The 18,040-nt window shown below is 38.4% G+C and overlaps 1 protein-coding gene across 1 annotated transcript in view; it reads left to right on the top strand.

The window, feature by feature from the left end:
- The window catches only part of LOC134648726 (CAP-Gly domain-containing linker protein 1), a 59,966-nt gene that overhangs the window by 25,731 nt on the left and 16,195 nt on the right, over positions 1-18,040 (top strand). The window contains 8 exon segments of the mRNA XM_063503233.1: positions 3,594-3,653; positions 3,848-3,922; positions 4,718-4,807; positions 6,372-6,524; positions 6,760-6,987; positions 7,297-7,486; positions 7,558-7,780; positions 10,270-10,326. Coding sequence (XP_063359303.1) covers positions 3,594-3,653; positions 3,848-3,922; positions 4,718-4,807; positions 6,372-6,524; positions 6,760-6,987; positions 7,297-7,486; positions 7,558-7,780; positions 10,270-10,326 — 1,076 coding nt within the window.

Raw genomic sequence — 18,040 nt, 5'->3', positions numbered from 1 at the left:
TCGCTCTTCAAGCGCTAACTAAATGGACAAATAATGTAAGCTCTTTTATAGCAATTACATCATTTCTGCGAACGGAGATGTTCGCATAAAATTGACATCATGTCATAGTATTAGCATATTGTTGTTATGTACCTACATAGTTAATATACGAACCATATTTTCCGCCGCAGTCATTTTTAATGATAGCCCCTGGGTGTATTATGGACTCGGCCAAACTATAGACGTATATTTCTTTGTGGCCATAAAAAATATATATGTAGCATTAAATTTGTTATATTATTGTGGAGGGTGGGAAGTATTCGGAACTAGAGTAGGTCACCCACGCGCTACGAGAAGACAAGAGCACGAACTAGCGTGGGATTCGCCACGTTGTTGCATTGTGTCACCTGCCATCACACACGTTATGGTCATTATATTTTTATCATCAGATTAATCATTGTTCTCATTAAATTGTGTAACATAAACATCGCTAATCTTAATATATTACAGTCAATTTGTCGTTTTGATATCCGACATGAAAACCAGTCCTGGAGTACGCTGCCAGTACTATGACGAATGTCTTTTTACCATGACAATAGCAGACCGACGTTTGTCAGACAAACGTGTAATAACGCCTTTTTGTTATGATAATCTTGTCAATTTAATTTAATAGCACCGGTAGGTATATTATTTGGCTGTTTTTGAGTGGTGCGGAAGACTTCAGTATTCTGAAGTTTATTATCAAGTAATAGCATGTACGGTTGTGTGAAAATTAGCAGCTGCTGCGCACTGCACTTTTCAATTCTAGGAATATAATCGTGCCTATGCTATTATTTGATGGCAAGGCGACCTGACTATGTTATTTATTAACTACAACCATGATAAATTTTATTATTTAACGACTTTTAATTCAATCATCATCAATCTCCATTTGCAGTGTCGAAAGGGGAGAACAATTAAGAACTACTCATAAAGATAATCGCGAACAAACATACATACATACGGGTCAAATGAGAACCTCCTTTTTCTAAGTACATATAAATAGTCAGACAATGATTACAATGTCGTGTTATGTTATTATCAATTTAGCTTTTATAGCTGTGCGATGCAATTATATGTTTGCAATTGCAACTCAGTGTAATACCTAGGCATTTTATTGACTCTTGTCGATAACAAAGTGATTGTGACTGATTCACTTTTATTAATAACTACGTACCTATAGCGTGTTAATATTTATTTGGGTAATTATCGTATTATCGTTATTATGACAATTAATGTTTGGTATGTGCACATAAATAATCGTTAATTATAACTAAAGGAATTCCTACGCCTACTTTCAATGTTTCACCATGTTGAGTACTTCTCTTCTAGTATTGGAGATAATCCTCCCCTGATTTCCTCCACTCTCATCTAGAGTACGACTCTCTTCCTCACGCCCGCATCCTCTCGTTAACAGCATCGAACTGGGCTTATGCGGTTAGGTCAGATTAGGTTCGGCCATTCGAGGCATCAATTTCATCAACATTTGGCTCCATCAGACAATATCTTACATAAGTGTAATTTAATCGCCATCTCTGACATTGTCATAGACAACTATATGGGATCTTAAAATGACGTCTCTTTGTGGCAATTCACACGTAGTTTGAGTATGCAAATTACATTGGTTTATGTGCGTCATTCCATCTTAGGTGAGAAACATTTCTACGGAAAGTTAACCTACGTACAGATAGAGATGCTGCAATTTGTAATGCTACTTATATGACGTGTGCGTATAGAGTAACAGAATGAGAGTGAAAACCCGCCATTAGATATCCAGTTAGCCTTTCTAGTGCAGTTTCCGCGTAGGTACCTTCCGGGCGTAGGGCCCGCGATGAGCCAAGTTATGATTAGCGTGCCCACGCGCAGCCGCAAGGCCGGTGTCGCTGCGCAGTTGTGATTTGTGATTAACTAGGCTCAGTGCCGGACACGCGATTCGACCCGCCGGCCGGCTCCTCGGTCACTCTAGCCTCACTCTGATCAGTGATCACCTACGCCGGACTTGTGAGTGAAGCCAGTTTCATCACTTCTCATGTTCACATTTCACTTAAAACAATACAATCGACTGTTTAAATGAAGCTCTTAGGGTTTTAACAGCAGGAGCTGTACTCCTGCAGAGTATTGTTTTAAATATCGTGTTTGTTTCCTAAATAAATTTAAAAAAATCATGAAGTGATCGCCCGGTACGGTCAGTTTCAAAGTATAAATTTGACTATAGAAAAGTGCGTTTATTTTTATTGGAGACATGTGGAATCCTGGACCTGGTTTAACCATGCGGCAATAAATTAAAGATATCTTGACGATTAATACGGGTTTACATAGTGCGAAATAGATAATGATTTATAAATTCATTCCGCGTTCCATCTGCCATAAACGATTTACCGCCAATAACACCTCTCACATTAATTAACTGTAAAATTAATAGAGACTCAATATATTAAAAACAAGTTCTTAGCAAATTAATAATGTTCTGGTTCTTAAAGTTTATCTTATCGCGCATTATTTACCATCAATAGCTATGAATCATGCCAAGCACTAGACCTCGGTCCCTTCACGATATCTAAATACTACATCGGAGAGATCTAGTTTATGAACTAGATATTCGTAATATTGGACTAGATTTCGCGGTTTCAGTGTAATGAAGCAGAACTAAACGGATATCGTGATAGTTCCAAGAACAAACAGACACCAAGTTATGGCTTTATCACCCACTATAATTTGCTACGAATCGTGAGGGTTACCAACTTTTAAATTTCTAAGATCCTGATGAAATGCCAGATTCATCTATAAACTTTCTGACGGACACTAGGGGAGCTGAAACAAATATTTTTACTTATACCGTGTGATAGAGTCTGTGCGGAAAAAGAGGAGTCGTAGAATGTAAGGGAACCAATACATTATATGACTCTTCTCTTTCCGCACAGACCTAGACCCTACCAAAAAACATTATGTATTAAAATGACAAATAAATTCATGTTCCAATCTAAAAACGCAGCTAAAATTGTAAACAGTTTTTCAATTAACCTTTAGAAAGTGATCTAAAAATTTGATATACCTATTGGGAAAATTCTTTACCTCATTGATAACCCTAAGTGCGTGCCTACTCATTCGTGTCCGTATGCCAGCTGTGGCTCGTGCCAGCGCTACTCTATTCACTAAAGACACACATGTCACTAAACACCAATGATATTAAGCCCTTTATAGACTAGCCCAGCGAGGGCCAGTGGGTGTCTCCTACACCTACCTCAATCCTTACTATATGATTTTATCGAACTCTGCCCAATATGAATTGCAAACGACCATGTATCATGACATAGAGCCTCAAATATTTTACGCGTCAATGCCTTCATTGTATTGTACAGTCGCGGAAAGCAATACTTTACCTGTAACTTAAATCTTTATAATCATAACTTTGAAACAATGTTGAAAAGTGACAAACGCTTGCTTTCCTCGACAATTTGTTATTAGTTATCTGTCTGACATTGAAATTTAAATTATTTTTAGGTAGGTATATAGATTTTCCTTAAGCATGCTTATTGTTTTATCATTCCGCTTTACGTGTGTTTTTGTTGTCATAGACGGCAGCTCCGACGCCGTGAGGAAGCTCAGCGACGACTTATCTAGAAAACATTTATCAGGTGAGTAAAATCTCATTTCACGCTCGAAATCTATAGAGTGATTTCAAAATTTAAGATGGCATGAGAGCACAGCATGCTACATGCTTTGAAATGGACGTTTGGCACGCACATATATCACTCAATCACTGTATATTGTCAATAATTTTAAATTTCACTTGTTCATAATGATGTCACGCTTTTATTTGTATCTTAAGACCTCATAGAAGCCGAGGAGGACGAGGTGTCCAGCAGTCTGCCCGACAGACCGCGCTCGCATCGCAAGGCATCTAGTAAGTCCTATTCCTTCGTAGAGGCACTTGTGATTAGGTGGAGGGTAAAGACTGTAGAGAGCTCTGTATTCATGTCATCAGACGGTGGTGGAATCTTTTGAGGTGTAGGTTTAAACGTGTGTCGATAACGCGCGACGATTTGTACTAACTAAAAATGTAACCCATTATTATTTCTCACCAAGGCGCGGCGCGATCGTCGTCGTTCGATTGTTTATAAACAACATAATCAATTGTTAACACTATGTCACAATAAACATACCCGCGATGTCAAGACGAGTCGCCCGCCCACGACCCCCATCAAATCTTACCGTCGTAATTAACAGCATTGTCTATCGGCCGAACTGTAACGCTGATTGTTTTGCTCTTTTTACAAGCGCCACGGCTGTCGCTCATAATCGTTCGACACAATGACTATGTCAGTGACGAAGTCAGTCTTCTACATGACAAGGCTGTTCAATCTTTGTAACACGAGTAATACCTAATACCTGTACAAAGAAAAAAACATACTGCGCGTGTAAATTCTCATAACAGACAGGTCTAACAATGCATGAATAGACTATTAAAAATATACAGCTAAAATTACCAAGATTAAATCTAGATTAAATCAACAAAATAACTAATTTACTAATCTATAATTTTTGAACCATTTTTCAATTCAAACATCTATTCAATAGCAAAATACAGTTTCATAACTAAAAATCCCACATTTTCGTTTTTAGAATGCACCCATTGTGTCGTGAGTTCCACTCATGTTTGTGTTGTGTAGCTAATGGTTGTGTGTGTGTCGCTTGGTAGCCAGCAGCACGTACAGCGTCACGTCGATGGACGCGCTGTGGGAGAAGCACCCGCGGCGGCTCAGCGAGGCCGGCCTGCGCAGGTCCTCAGGTAACCGCACTTCACTTCATTCACAAAGTCAAGTTCCACTATAAAATCGATTTAATGAATGTATCAGTTGCCATTACGGCGCGACTGGCATAAAATTATTGTAACAAATCGTTTTAACATTTCGTAAAGATTTGCATGTAGATTTACCATTTAGGAAACATGCCTTTTTAACGTGTTTGTGAAATAACAAGCGAATTGTTTACTTACTAGTATGTACCTACAGGCCGAGTAGCGTAGGCCCAAACCCTTCATATTAGTCGATGACCATAAACAGACCTCCTTCATTAGGTCTTATTGTTAGCAGTCAGCTGCATTAATCACCACCTATTAAAGTGTCTCTTGCAATAAATCATATTTTATTGGAAACGTATTTTATCGTGGAACTTGAAGCTGAACAATTTTTTATTACAAATTGCAATGCAAGTCACGCACGCTCGATAGCCACATACTCGTCATTATATTAGATGTTCCAAGTACCTATTCATCGGTGATTATGATCAATTTGCTTGCAATGTTGTGGTGTTTTAGTGTTATGCAATGTTAAGTTATGATATGTAGTAATGCTATATGCTCTATCAGTAGTGTGGCGTCCTAAGTAAAATATTTGTATAGTGATGCCTGATTAAGTATGCTTATTTGACTTATTGAGTGAGGCGTTTAGAACCAAAAACGCTTAGACAAACACGAACTACGTCTCGCACAAACGTTAGAACGTCTTTGTAATTCCATAGATCGATTCAGTAGCAAGAGCATAGGTTGAATAAGTGAATGAAATTGTACCTATATGTGTCGGGATACTTATTATTTATACTGGTTAATACATTTCAAACCTGAAAACACCAGCTTTTGTGAATTGACCTGTACCTAGGTCAGTACTCAAATATTTTTTAAATATGCAATTAGTAGGTACCTAATCGAGTTCCATGGACGCCACACGACGCCTATTCCTTCCAGTTATAAATATACTATACTACACTTCATATTTTTCAAGTCAACTGCAGTTTGTTGAATGCAATATGAATGAAGCGAAAGTCCGTACACGGCGTCCATACGAGAATGCAAATCGACCCCGGTGACCGTTGCACTTGCACGCATACGCCCACGATTATTCTAATCGTGTGCACATCATAAACCTGCCCATAAATGGGTCAAGCCTTTTCCGCTACCTATTTGAATGGTGGGCATTTACAACTTAATGAGATGCTTAAAACTTTCTTCCGGTATCATTATTAAAACTTATTAGGCATTCTTCGGAGAACGTTCAAAAGGTTTATACCGGCTTAATATCGTTAGTTTGAGCGCCTTATACGATGTCACATCGAATATTACCTGTGCCTATAATCTGAAGCCTTTTTAGAACAGAAACTACTATCTACTTATAGAGTGACGTATGGTACTACTGATGCGTCCTAAGTTAAGTGTTATTTTTCCACAAAATGTTTTATGTTTGTTCGTAACACAAAAAAATATCAATAAAAAAAAGTTGACAATCGTATCAGGCGGCCGGACATAGTTAAATACTGACACCTAACAAAAAACATAAGCATGTGTTTTGACTTTGCAGACCACAGTGTTGTTCTAACGGAGGACACTGACAGCTTCATTATCGGCGAGCGCGTGTGGGTGGGCGGCACCAAGCCCGGCCAGATCGCGTACATCGGGGAGACTCAGTTCGCGCCCGGCGACTGGGCGGGGATCGTGCTCGACGATGCCATCGGTACGACAGACCACAGTGTGTTGGAGGATATTTGACCATTTGGCCTCATCTGTTATTTTGTTACATCCTTTTTATAAACTATGTGAAGGTATCCCAGCCATTTCCTTTTCGGGGCTTGCCTCATCACCATCAGATCTCAGGTTACACTGATGAATTTTCTACGACTTTTTTCTATGTTCGATCGGGCATCCTCGGACATCAAGCAGACCATCTAATAAAATGTTACATCTTTCAGGCAAAAACGACGGATCAGTAGCTGGCGTCCGCTATTTCCAATGTTCGGAAAAGCGCGGCGTGTTCTCACGTCTGACGCGACTGACGCGTGCCCCGCTAGCGACACACGATGGGTCGCCCACGTCGGACGCGGGCAGCGTGTTCGAGCGCCCGCCGTCCGGGGTGGGACGCTACCGCCGCACGCTGTCCCCCAACGGTAGCGTGCGCAGCGTTGTCAGCAGCAAAATGAGTAAGTATAGGTACAAAGGACTTAAAAGTACCATTGTAAATGAAACGCAAAATACATATGTCATATATTTTATTTGCAATGCTGCAAAAGTGATCAGTGCCAACCTACTTGTATTTAGAGTGATTTATCAGGACAAAGGAGTCACTTTTGAATAGATTGGTTAAATATCACCTTGCTTGATTGTTGACAGATGGTCAATAGTGATCAATTGACTAACACAAAGATGTAGTAATGATGTGTAGGATTTAGATAAACAGTTGTAAATAGAACAAAGCATTATTGACGCTAATTTGAGTATTCCTTTTTTAGATGCATCTATTTCGACAACGACAAACGGGGAACTTCGCCTCGGAGACAGAGTCATAGTATCCAGCAGTCGCGGGAGCAAAGCTGGTACCCTGAAATATGTTGGCGTTACCGAATTCGCTTCAGGCGTTTGGGCGGGTGTTGAACTTGACGACCCGATCGGCAAGAACGACGGCTCCGTTGAAGGAAAGAGGTACATCAGTAAAATATGCAGGAAACTAAAGTGTCAGTAAATCCAGGTTTTTAATTATTTTTATTTACCAGGTACTTTGAATGCTCGCCTCGTTTCGGCTTGTTCGCGCCCATCGCCAAGGTATCACGCTCGCCCTCCAACCGCAAGCCTGGATCCTGCGCGATCCACAGCAACGGCCGCATGACGCCCATGCGACGCTCCAACTCGCGCGAATCCCTCACGTCACTCGGCACATCGATCGCGTCCTCTCGCGCGACGGGGGTGAGGCTCGGGGTGACGGCGCTCGGCGCTCAGGTAGGCTAGCCGCGCGCGCGCTCGGCCGAGCCGCTCGGCCGTACCACTCCGCGCCGCGTCGCGCCCCACCGCAGCGTGCCCAGCCTGCTCGACAAAACGCTCCTCGTCAAACACGTCGACATGGACCACTGCGCCTTGATCGCTATTCCACACCCAAAGGTCTTCTACGACATCGTAATGCGCGACGCTAAAAGCAAAGAGTTGAATCCTTGCCGCTGGGCGAGCGAAACGCTGCCCAAATCCTGGCGGTGCTCGGAGAGCACGCTGAGCATAGCGTCGCCGCGTTCGCGGCGCAGCGTGTCGAGCGGGTCGGGCGCGAGCGTGTCGAGCGGCGACACGCGGGCGGGGCGCGGCGGCGGCGAGCTGGTGCGGTGGGGCGGCCGGCCGGCCGCCGTGACGCGGGCCAGCCGCGGGACCGCCGCTACCGACATACTCGTCGACATGCCGCCGACCAACACGCACTTCTCGGGCTTCGGGAAGAGTTACCACTACTCCTGCGTGTCGCCCTTCCAATTCTCCTACCCCAACATCGTGTATATCTGAACGCCTAATTAATAGTAACATCGTATACTACCTATATCAGTATTCCTAGTACGTATTATATTTGATATACGGTTATATCCGTCCGTCAAGAAACGTTGTTGTAGTGTTTGTCTCAAATATTGAACAGTCCGGTGAGCGAAGTGACACGTATCTGCTGCATACACGATGTTCGCGGGGGCGACGCGGACGAGTGCGGTCATAATATTTATGTAGAGTGCGCTTATTGTTTGCATGGACATTGATTAATACGATTTTATTTTGTCTGTAGTGGCACCCCTCGGTTTGGTCCTTTTGTTATTAATTTACACTTATTATTTGTTGTCGATTTGCTATCTTTAGATATGACATAAAGATAGGGAATTGAAAACGAGCTTGTTTTATTATATTATCATTTGTCATTAATCATTTCGACCGCTTATATTCGTAGTTGCTTATTTCACACGTTACGTTAGTTACATTATCTTAATACAACTGGGACCCAAGTTGCGTCAAGTCGAGATCAGACTCTTTTGAGATTGTAAAGAATATATTTTTGTAATAAGTTACAAAAATATATTCTAAGAGATAAGTCTCTTTGCCATCTCGCAGTCTGGCTGTAGTATAAATCTTGATGGCACTTAAATGGGATCCCTTGAGAGACTGCGGTAGACATTCCTCAGAACATCTCTTATGATTTTAGACTGTGATATTATTTTTAAGATTTCCCAATCGTGGCAAGACTGTTCAAATTACACTTAGATATGTTTGTGGTTTGTGTAACTAACTTAATATATTTGGTGTGCAGAACACATAAACACGGAAATTAGCTTCATTTCTTTTGCGCATAGTATATACCTATTCCAAATCGAATATCTAAAAGGTCTCTTATCATTAGTTCATTTCGTAGTTGAATTAGTTTCACTCGTAATACCAAAGACATCGATCGACATTCAATCATTTTGCTTGTTATGTACCTACATATTTCTGTTTTGGCAGTTTGAGTGTCTGCTAAAATAACAACTTTTTACTTTGTCCATCCATAGCTTTGTATCATATGGACAGTCAAAGTATCTCCACTTTCCTTACGACTGCATGGCTCACCGATTATTTTGTACCAACATTGTATTAAATTTCGCGATTCTCTGTTGGTATAAACTATAAAGCTATATTAAATTGCCTTTATATTGAATCAAATAAAGTATCTGATTCAATACATTGGCAGTTTTCGTCGTACAGAGGCAATCGATTTGTCGGTTACGGTCACTTCTGTTACAAATCTATGGCGAGGTATATAACGTCCGCAAACAAATAACGGGCTACTTTTATCCTAGTCTTTAATTTGGCTATATTACCGTAAAACCAATCGACTATAGTCTAAACGTTCAATACGTGATTTAATATCAATACCAATATTCGTTTTGGTTTTGCCCGAGTTATTTCTTCCATTTGATGTACAAATATTTTGTCAGAGAATTACAAATACAAATGCATTTATTTCATTACTTTTTTACATCAGTTCTTAGGTATAATATAAGGGTTAGGTAAGTAATTAGTCCATCTTAGGTATATGAAGTAAGTAGGTAAGTATTTATCTAAACATTGTGCAACAAATTGTGTAAGTACTTAATGAAAAAGGTGCGGGTACAGCTTGCTGAATTTAAACCTGCCCTTGGTCAGCTAATTGGAGTGGTATTAAGATTAAATAATTTTAAAATTATGAAATTCACAATAAAAAACCAAAACATTACGACATTTAAATAATAGGCAACGAACGAAGATATTCGTGTTAACTTTTAACCATACTTGGAAGCTTTTGGACTATAGTTGGATGGTTATACGTTAATTATTCCTAATCTGTCAGAAGTGTCCGACACTGCAAATGGATGACGAGTGGCGTAGCATATGTAGTTCCTTAACGTGTTGTTTTGGTTTCCCCCATGTTTTTGGCACTGTCACTAACGGCACAGCGAGTGGGTGGGCCGCGAGCGTCGTCCACCCCTGTCTCGGCGAAGAACGCGCTGCAGGTACAGTACCCCACTATCGCCGCGCGGTAGACGTCCACGACTTTCGTGTGCTATGCGCCAAAAGACATTGTTTACCAATTTGATCGATTTAGATCCAATTTTACTGCTGATTTTCTTTTGAGATTTAAAATCATCATTGAAATATTTTATTTCAAAGGTGATAGACATTGTGAATGGAAAATCAATCGAAGCATCTGGTTCTAAATTAAGACGGTAACATCCACTATCGTCTTTGGCCGAGTTGTGGTTGGTTAAAATTTCTTGAAATATTAGAATACTTATAAAGTATTTTTAGCACGAACTTTCTTACCTTGATATATAAAATTTGTTACTGTTTTTGTGAAAGAAACTTTAAATTCGACCAACTTTTGTCGTAAAGCACACGCTAGTTGTTATCGCATACCGCTCCGGCAGTACCAGGGGCTTCCATTCCATCTATTACTGTCTCAGAGCGACAGCTTGTTTGATTGTTACGAATTACAATCATGTTTGAATTTGAGCATGTAATTTTGATACTAAAAAAATTGTGTTTCTAATAAGAAACTAAATCGCTAACCTAAATTTATTTCAGGTGTAGTTTGTTAGACTGTCCATAATGTAAAACTAACTATAGATACCTGTCCGAATAGTAATTAGACTTACGTCAATTACCACGCACACAAAGTACAAATAAAATACAGCCATTTTTACAATAATCCTTGCTAGTACTAGTTACACTAATATTTTCAACTGATGTTTACGTAAATTGTTACGTCTTGTTTGAAGGAGCCTGTGATATTCTGAATTGTGGGGGTTTTCAAAAGGGATAGGGATATCTGAACGACATAAGTACTCTATCTCATATCTCATATCGTCTCCGATGTGTTGAGACGAATTGAATGCTACACTTTTCACCTGTGAGTTGCGGATACAATTGGCTACTTTCCTACTAGGCAAATCAGCTTCTTTTTTAGAACTGTCAAAACGATTTGCTAATATGGAATTTATATGAAATCATGTGTAGTGACGTCATGGTCAACTCGCCTAATTTTTATATTTCAATCAGATTTATTAAATAGAAATTGTGTTTAAAAGTAACTGTTATCTATGTTTTTATAATAATTATCTGGTGTTTTATTTCGTGCACAGTGAGAAATAATTTATTTTAAGTAGGGGAAAGTACCCAATTGCAACTTATTTGTGTGAATTGAATAAAGATTAGTAGATTTCGTTTTGTTGTAGACTGTACTGACTAAATTATGTGACGTTATTAGAAAGAGATGAGTAGAGACTTGTAGAGTTCAGAAACGAACGAATGTTTTACTAAATAAATTTATTAAAATTTAAAATCACAGTAAAATCATGCGCTACTTTTTTCTTGAGTGCAATAAAATGTTTGTTAAATTATTTATTATTTATATCTATTTTTAAAATACCAGTGCCTGTAAGATGACGATGATATTCATAACTTTAAGTTCTCACTTATGAATCGAGCATTCCCATGCTTTAGATTAGTTTCACTTTTAACTTATTAATATTTTCTAAATTAGCATAACTTAGTTAGTAATTGTTAATTATAAATAAACATTAAGCATTACATATGAATTTTGATTCATTTAATTAATAAACTACCTATCCTAGTTTAGTCGTTTTAATAAAATATACCTTGAACAGTGTTGTGTATTTATTCCTATCCTGCATTATCCTTACTGGAATAACTGTTTGTTGAAAATAAATTATATGAATTAACTTTATGTTGTTTTATTCCGACTACATTTTTGTTTTTATAAAGATCCATTACATCATAGTGAGATCCAATCCAACTTAAGTAACTTAGATATTTCTAGGAGATTACTAAAGTGTCATTCAATAGAAATTGCGAACTATGTAAACAAAAGTTACTAGTAATTTGACATTTAGTGTCAATTTTAGTATGGCGGTTTGTTTACATAGTTAGCAAGTTCTATTGAATGACATTTTACTTATCTCTAGATCGCTAGATAGGATCTTTATGAAAACGAGTGTTTACTTAGTAAATTCTTTATGGGCGAATGCTTGGTTGAATGTAACTCAAAATGGATTTTTTTATTTCTTCGACATTATATTTCACATAAAAAAACATACAAAGGTAACCTGAAGGGATGCAATGCATACCGCACAATACTTATTGCTGACTATCATAGTATGTATCCGGAAAACGAACGTCTGGGGTTATTCTCATTTTACTATCTCATTCACTCTTACGACGGCCTTGCTAAGTGTGAATGAGAAGTTTTATTACCCCTATCGTCAGCTTGGTTTGTAGATAGTAAGTATAGTCGAAATGGATGCACTTGCAAATGTTGCTCCTTTTACACATTAAGACCAAAGTTGTATTTTTTAATCAAGCATTCGCGCGAGAGAAATGTGTGAATTAGGATAAGGCTTATTATAGATGCTCGCATGCTCGTCTATGCTTCTAAAAACAATAGAAAATCGACACTTTTGTAGGACAGAGTATGTATTTGCTTGGGCAAAGGGTTAGAATTGGATGCGGGAGCACTGTAAATGCAATTATTTTTGTAAATTAAATTTTAACAAAATTGATTTTGAATGTTTTCATCGCAAACAATTGATAGGATTGTTATGTGGTTAATAACAGGGGTAAATTATAAATTCGATCGATCATACTCCTTCCTCCGTGTTGAAATAATGAATGCCATTTCACCCTCTTAGGGATGGAATTTCAAAAAATGATTTCTTATTGGACCCTATACAACATTTGTACGATTATGTTCGGGTCCTACTTTTAACGGTTTAGGATGTGCTTTGTCTAGTATTTTTATGATCATAATTAATCATAAAGCAACTGCACTTATCGTAAAAAAATGGAGACTGACGTGAAATTGGTTATCAAAATAGTAAAGTCAAGTTGATTACCTAACCACAGAATAACTACTTAATAGTACTACCGTACAGAAAATTCACTCCTTCACAAAAGTCAGATTTAGGTATAAAATTACACCTATATCGCGGCCTGCAAGCAAAATTGAAACTTATAACCGCGCACGAACCGTGAATCTCCTTTGCGCGCCGCAGTTTTATGACCGAGCTGCGAGTGTCGGCACGGGGTTATCACTTGACAAGTTTTTATACCTATACCCACTGATTTATTATTTTTAAGATAAATATGTAGGAATTACAAACGTTGATTATGTAAACATACATTTTTTATCCGGAGATAGTATGTCTGATTCTCACGGAAGTAAGTTTCGAAGCCATTGTGTATTTTCAATTTTGCGCGAGCGCCACGTGACACGGCTATCGTGCACGCCGAGCGGCAGCCCACTGCTATACGCCTGTCCGATGGGCGCGCCGGCCAAATATACCTAAACTGCGGAGTGACACCCCCCTGACCTAACTTCTTCTTACTTGTGCTAATATGTATAATAGAGATATAAGTATCTAGTTTCAAACTACCAATTAAGCCTGCCTTCTCTCTTTTTAAATCAATACCGAATTTCTTAATGCGCAGAATTAGAGACGATTCATTTATAACATCTAATAATCGGTATATTATCTATATAACCCAACTTTGTCACCACACCACAGTGGAAATGGCCGAAAAGTCGACCCAGCCCAGCAATCTGACCCTTTGGCCCCTAGTGGGTAATAAACTGAATTAATTGCTCGCCGTAACACTGCGACATTCCGTTACCTGCCACCAGGTACTAGGTACTTACTCGTACATCATTCGATTACACGCGATTACCTGGTTCCTGGATAGGAAAATGTAACTTTATTTTGCAAGTACTAATGTTTTAACTTGTTCACTGCTATAGGTATGCTAGTTGTGCTACGCTCGTAGCAAAAGTATTGTTTTCCATTACGTAGGTAGTCAGGATGTTGCCTAAAGAAAGGCGTAACGGTAATGTGACTAATGTGTCGTCTTTAGTGCTGAATAGGTTAACATCATAGGATTCATATGTATTGTCACTTATTCGCAACTTCAATGCAATGTGATATGCAATTAACGAAAACAGTTTTCCAAATGTTTGTAATTAGGTAGATACAATTATATATATTTAAAAATTAAATTCCTGTTTTCTAAATCATCATAAGATCATTACGTTTTTTCCTCCTTTATCTTTATATCGATGACGATGTTATAGCTTTCTAGCACTAAGCTGAGCCGGACGGACGGGCAAACAGACATACCTGCCAGGCGAAATTTTAACGGAACGTTTGATATCTAAAATACCAAAATTACACAAATACCGGTATCTACGTGTAATTTTGGTATTTTAGATATCAAACGGTATCGGTGTGTATCTAAAGTCTATTTTTTTATTCCGTAGACTGAAATGACAGTTAATTGTATGAACATGAAATGTCATTTCATACTATTAACTGTCATTTCAGTCTACCGAATAAAAAAATAGACTTTACTCTCTATTACTCGTACTAACAACGGCTTTATTAATAAACCTTTATTCAACCAAGGTCTCCTCTTAGCACTATCGGTCTCATCTAACACGTTGTCATTTCGTTTCCCCTTGTTCGTTCAAAGATCATTTGCCTTGAAACGGTACAGATTTACGTCAGCTGCGTGACACTGCACAAAGGGACATTCATCACTCATTGGACAGTTAACAGGATATGCGGTTATTCTATTAGTCAATTCACACTGATTCAACTTTTAACTATTAGGTGCCTGCTGCGGCTAAACCAATCTAACCTAGATATAGGTACTCAATAAATAGGGCAAGGTAAACCTACGTGTTTTCGGTCCCCTAGATACAGAAATGTTGCGGATAGTTTCCTAAGGGTCGGAAAGTTCTCGGAAATTTCAAAGAAAACGTCCATTTTAGAAATGGAAAATTTTGAGTCCCACACAAAATGTAGGTAGTTTCCGAAATTTTTCCATGTGAAAATTTCGCTATTCTGGTAATTTTCCGACGGCACATCAGTATTAGTCCCATCTGATGATTGGACCATTCAACCTTATTTCAGGGTAATATTTGTAACAGTTCTTAATGAACTTGGTGCCATGCCAAGTAATCAATCAGCACATTTATCAGAATTAATGAGAGTGCTAATCAATGTGCATACTATACACGGTTTCAAAAAAAAAAAAACTAGTTGATAAGTCCATCCATCCAAGACACAATTTCCTTTGAAACATCTCTTCCTAAAAAAGTCTTTCTGTTGTGGTTTTTATAAATGTGTTTCTAATATGAATGGGTTTGGGTATAGGCCAAGCTAAATATGGAATGTACGCAGTATACGCACCACTAAACAGTATAAACAGTTCGATAGTATCAGTCTAGCCAAAGGTGACCTCCGCCGCACGCTTTGTTTACGCCCTTGACAGAATTTAGGTACTATTATGTTATGGCTTTTCATTCAACCACACTTCTGTTTTACCACGGCACCTACTCATGTAACATTGTATAACTAATACCTGTATATATACTTACGAAGAAATCTTTAAAACCATTAAAACCCTGTGTAAAATATAGAAACTTATGCGACGCCGCTAAATTACCTTACTTACTCTTCGGAAATAAAAGCCAAACATAAATTCTCTTTGAAAGCTGCAAAAGTTGCGGCGAATTCAGGACGATATCACGAGCCGGTCCTGGCTTGAAGCCAGGGCGGTTAATCCTATCGCTTTGAAAACCATCGAGAGTCAGTATCTGTACAGTAACGGCAAAATTAATAAATTCTGGATTTTTCGATATACGTATGTAGTTTTTAAAGTGACGATGCGATGAAAATTACAGTGTAAGTTGTACAAGCCGATAAAGGGGTGTATGGTATGAAGGCAAAAATTTATCTAGTTAGTACACATGGGATGTTTTCCTGTATTTCACGAAGCAAACAGGAGACCCCTTCAACGAGCATTGTCTGTATGCCGAACAAAGCTTATTATAATAGATATGCATGTGAGTACTTCATTTAGTATTATATACTTGTTTCCCTGAAGCGAAGCACTCGGCAAACGATCCCAAAACATTCATGGAATTCCAACACACTACATAAACTATTAGTTACCTAATCAGAATCACTTCACAATCTCGATTAAACAACCTATCTAAACAATTCTAGTCTAAGTACTTCTCGTTAACAGTAGGTATTTAGATCCTTACCATAATAAATTGGAATGTTTACATTACCATATTCTCAATAGCTACAAGATTTTGCACTTTGCAGTATTGTAATGGATAAACGTAGGTACATATTAAAACTTCGATTGAAATTCGAACTGCGCGTCCCTACTTACGTGGCAGTCAGCCTGAAAATCCTATTACGTATAATCCAGCCCATATGAGCTTAGCATATCTTTACGAGTACCTACGCTTACCTAAATATAAAGGTAAGGAATGACTAAAACTGGCGCAGTTTGTGTAATAATCTATTTGTTACTCATGTAATTGACATGTTGACCGACCGGTCTGGCCTAGTGGGTAGTGACCCTGCCTGTGAAGCCGCGGTTCTGGGTTCGAATCCCAGTAAGGGCATTTATTTGTGTGATGAGCACAGATATTTGTTCCTGAGTCATGGTTGTTTTCTATGTATTTAAGTATTTGTATATTATATATATCGTTGTCTGAGTACCCACAACACAAGCTTTCTTGAGCTTACCGTGGGGCTTAGTCAATTTGTGTAATAATGTCCTATAATATTTATTTATTTATTTAATTAAATCTAAAATTGCTAAATAAGCTGGCAAAAATTGCCGAGCCGAACAATAAAGCTGAAATTACCTAAATAATGATTGATTGTGTGAACCTAACTTATCAAAAGCATACCGTGATACTGTACATGCATTATGAACCCAACGTAGCAGTATCGAACCGTCTTAAATAATATATTACCGCCATGAAGGAATATGAGCACAGGCGAACTTGCCGTCAAGTTTTATGAGAACATAACCGAGCATAATACGTTGGCAAAGTTTTCTATTTCCATCCGCGTAAGATTAGGTGTATATGCATTGTGCATTCCCCTTTCCATTCAGTGAGTGTAATTACCTAAAGCTATAAAATAGGTAATAGTATTTTATTGTTCAACTTTCAATGGCGTGAAAATGCGACAGACTGACAACAGTTTCTTTCCTATTCATAATATTGGCAAGGAGTAGGTACATTACATACCTAAGTAAATATCTACTAGATTCTGAATTTTACGAGTGCACGTGTGAACCTTAAGTACATGAAATCATTGACCGGTTTGAACCTGGCATTTTATTGCGAATGCCTGCTGGTGTGGTTTGCCAGTATCGTTTCGTAAACCTGAGACACTTTGTAGCTAAGCCGGGAAAAGGTATGGAAATTAGGTATTCCTTCCGCTCGCGCGCTCCGATAAAATAATTCGTTCTTTAGATATCATACAGATATATAAGTCTTACAGAATACATATTACGCGTCGTTTTATGATTTCACCGGTTGATTCTTAAAGGTACTAAAAGTTTCGGGATTCGTTTGGATACCTTACTTTCTAAAATTGAGATTAAAAGTACGGATTTCATTTAACAGATTTAAAAACCTACAAAAATATGGTAGGTATGTTTGATGCTGCAAAGCTTCTTAGCTATTATTGTACAATTTTTTTTTTATCTGCAGGCAGAACAAGATCTAAAATAAACCAACATAAAGTAGCGAATTTGGTGTGAGAATTGCTCTAAAGTTGGCAAGCTCTGAGCGCACCGCCGAAATGCAGGCTTATTGATCCGCAAACGTCTCCAGACTCT

The sequence above is a fragment of the Cydia amplana genome, chromosome 6 (genome assembly GCF_948474715.1).
Source record: "Cydia amplana chromosome 6, ilCydAmpl1.1, whole genome shotgun sequence".
Taxonomy (NCBI): Eukaryota; Metazoa; Arthropoda; class Insecta; order Lepidoptera; family Tortricidae; genus Cydia; species Cydia amplana.
The sequence above is the reverse complement of the archived record's forward strand: the minus strand, read 5'-3'. Positions and strand labels throughout refer to the sequence as shown.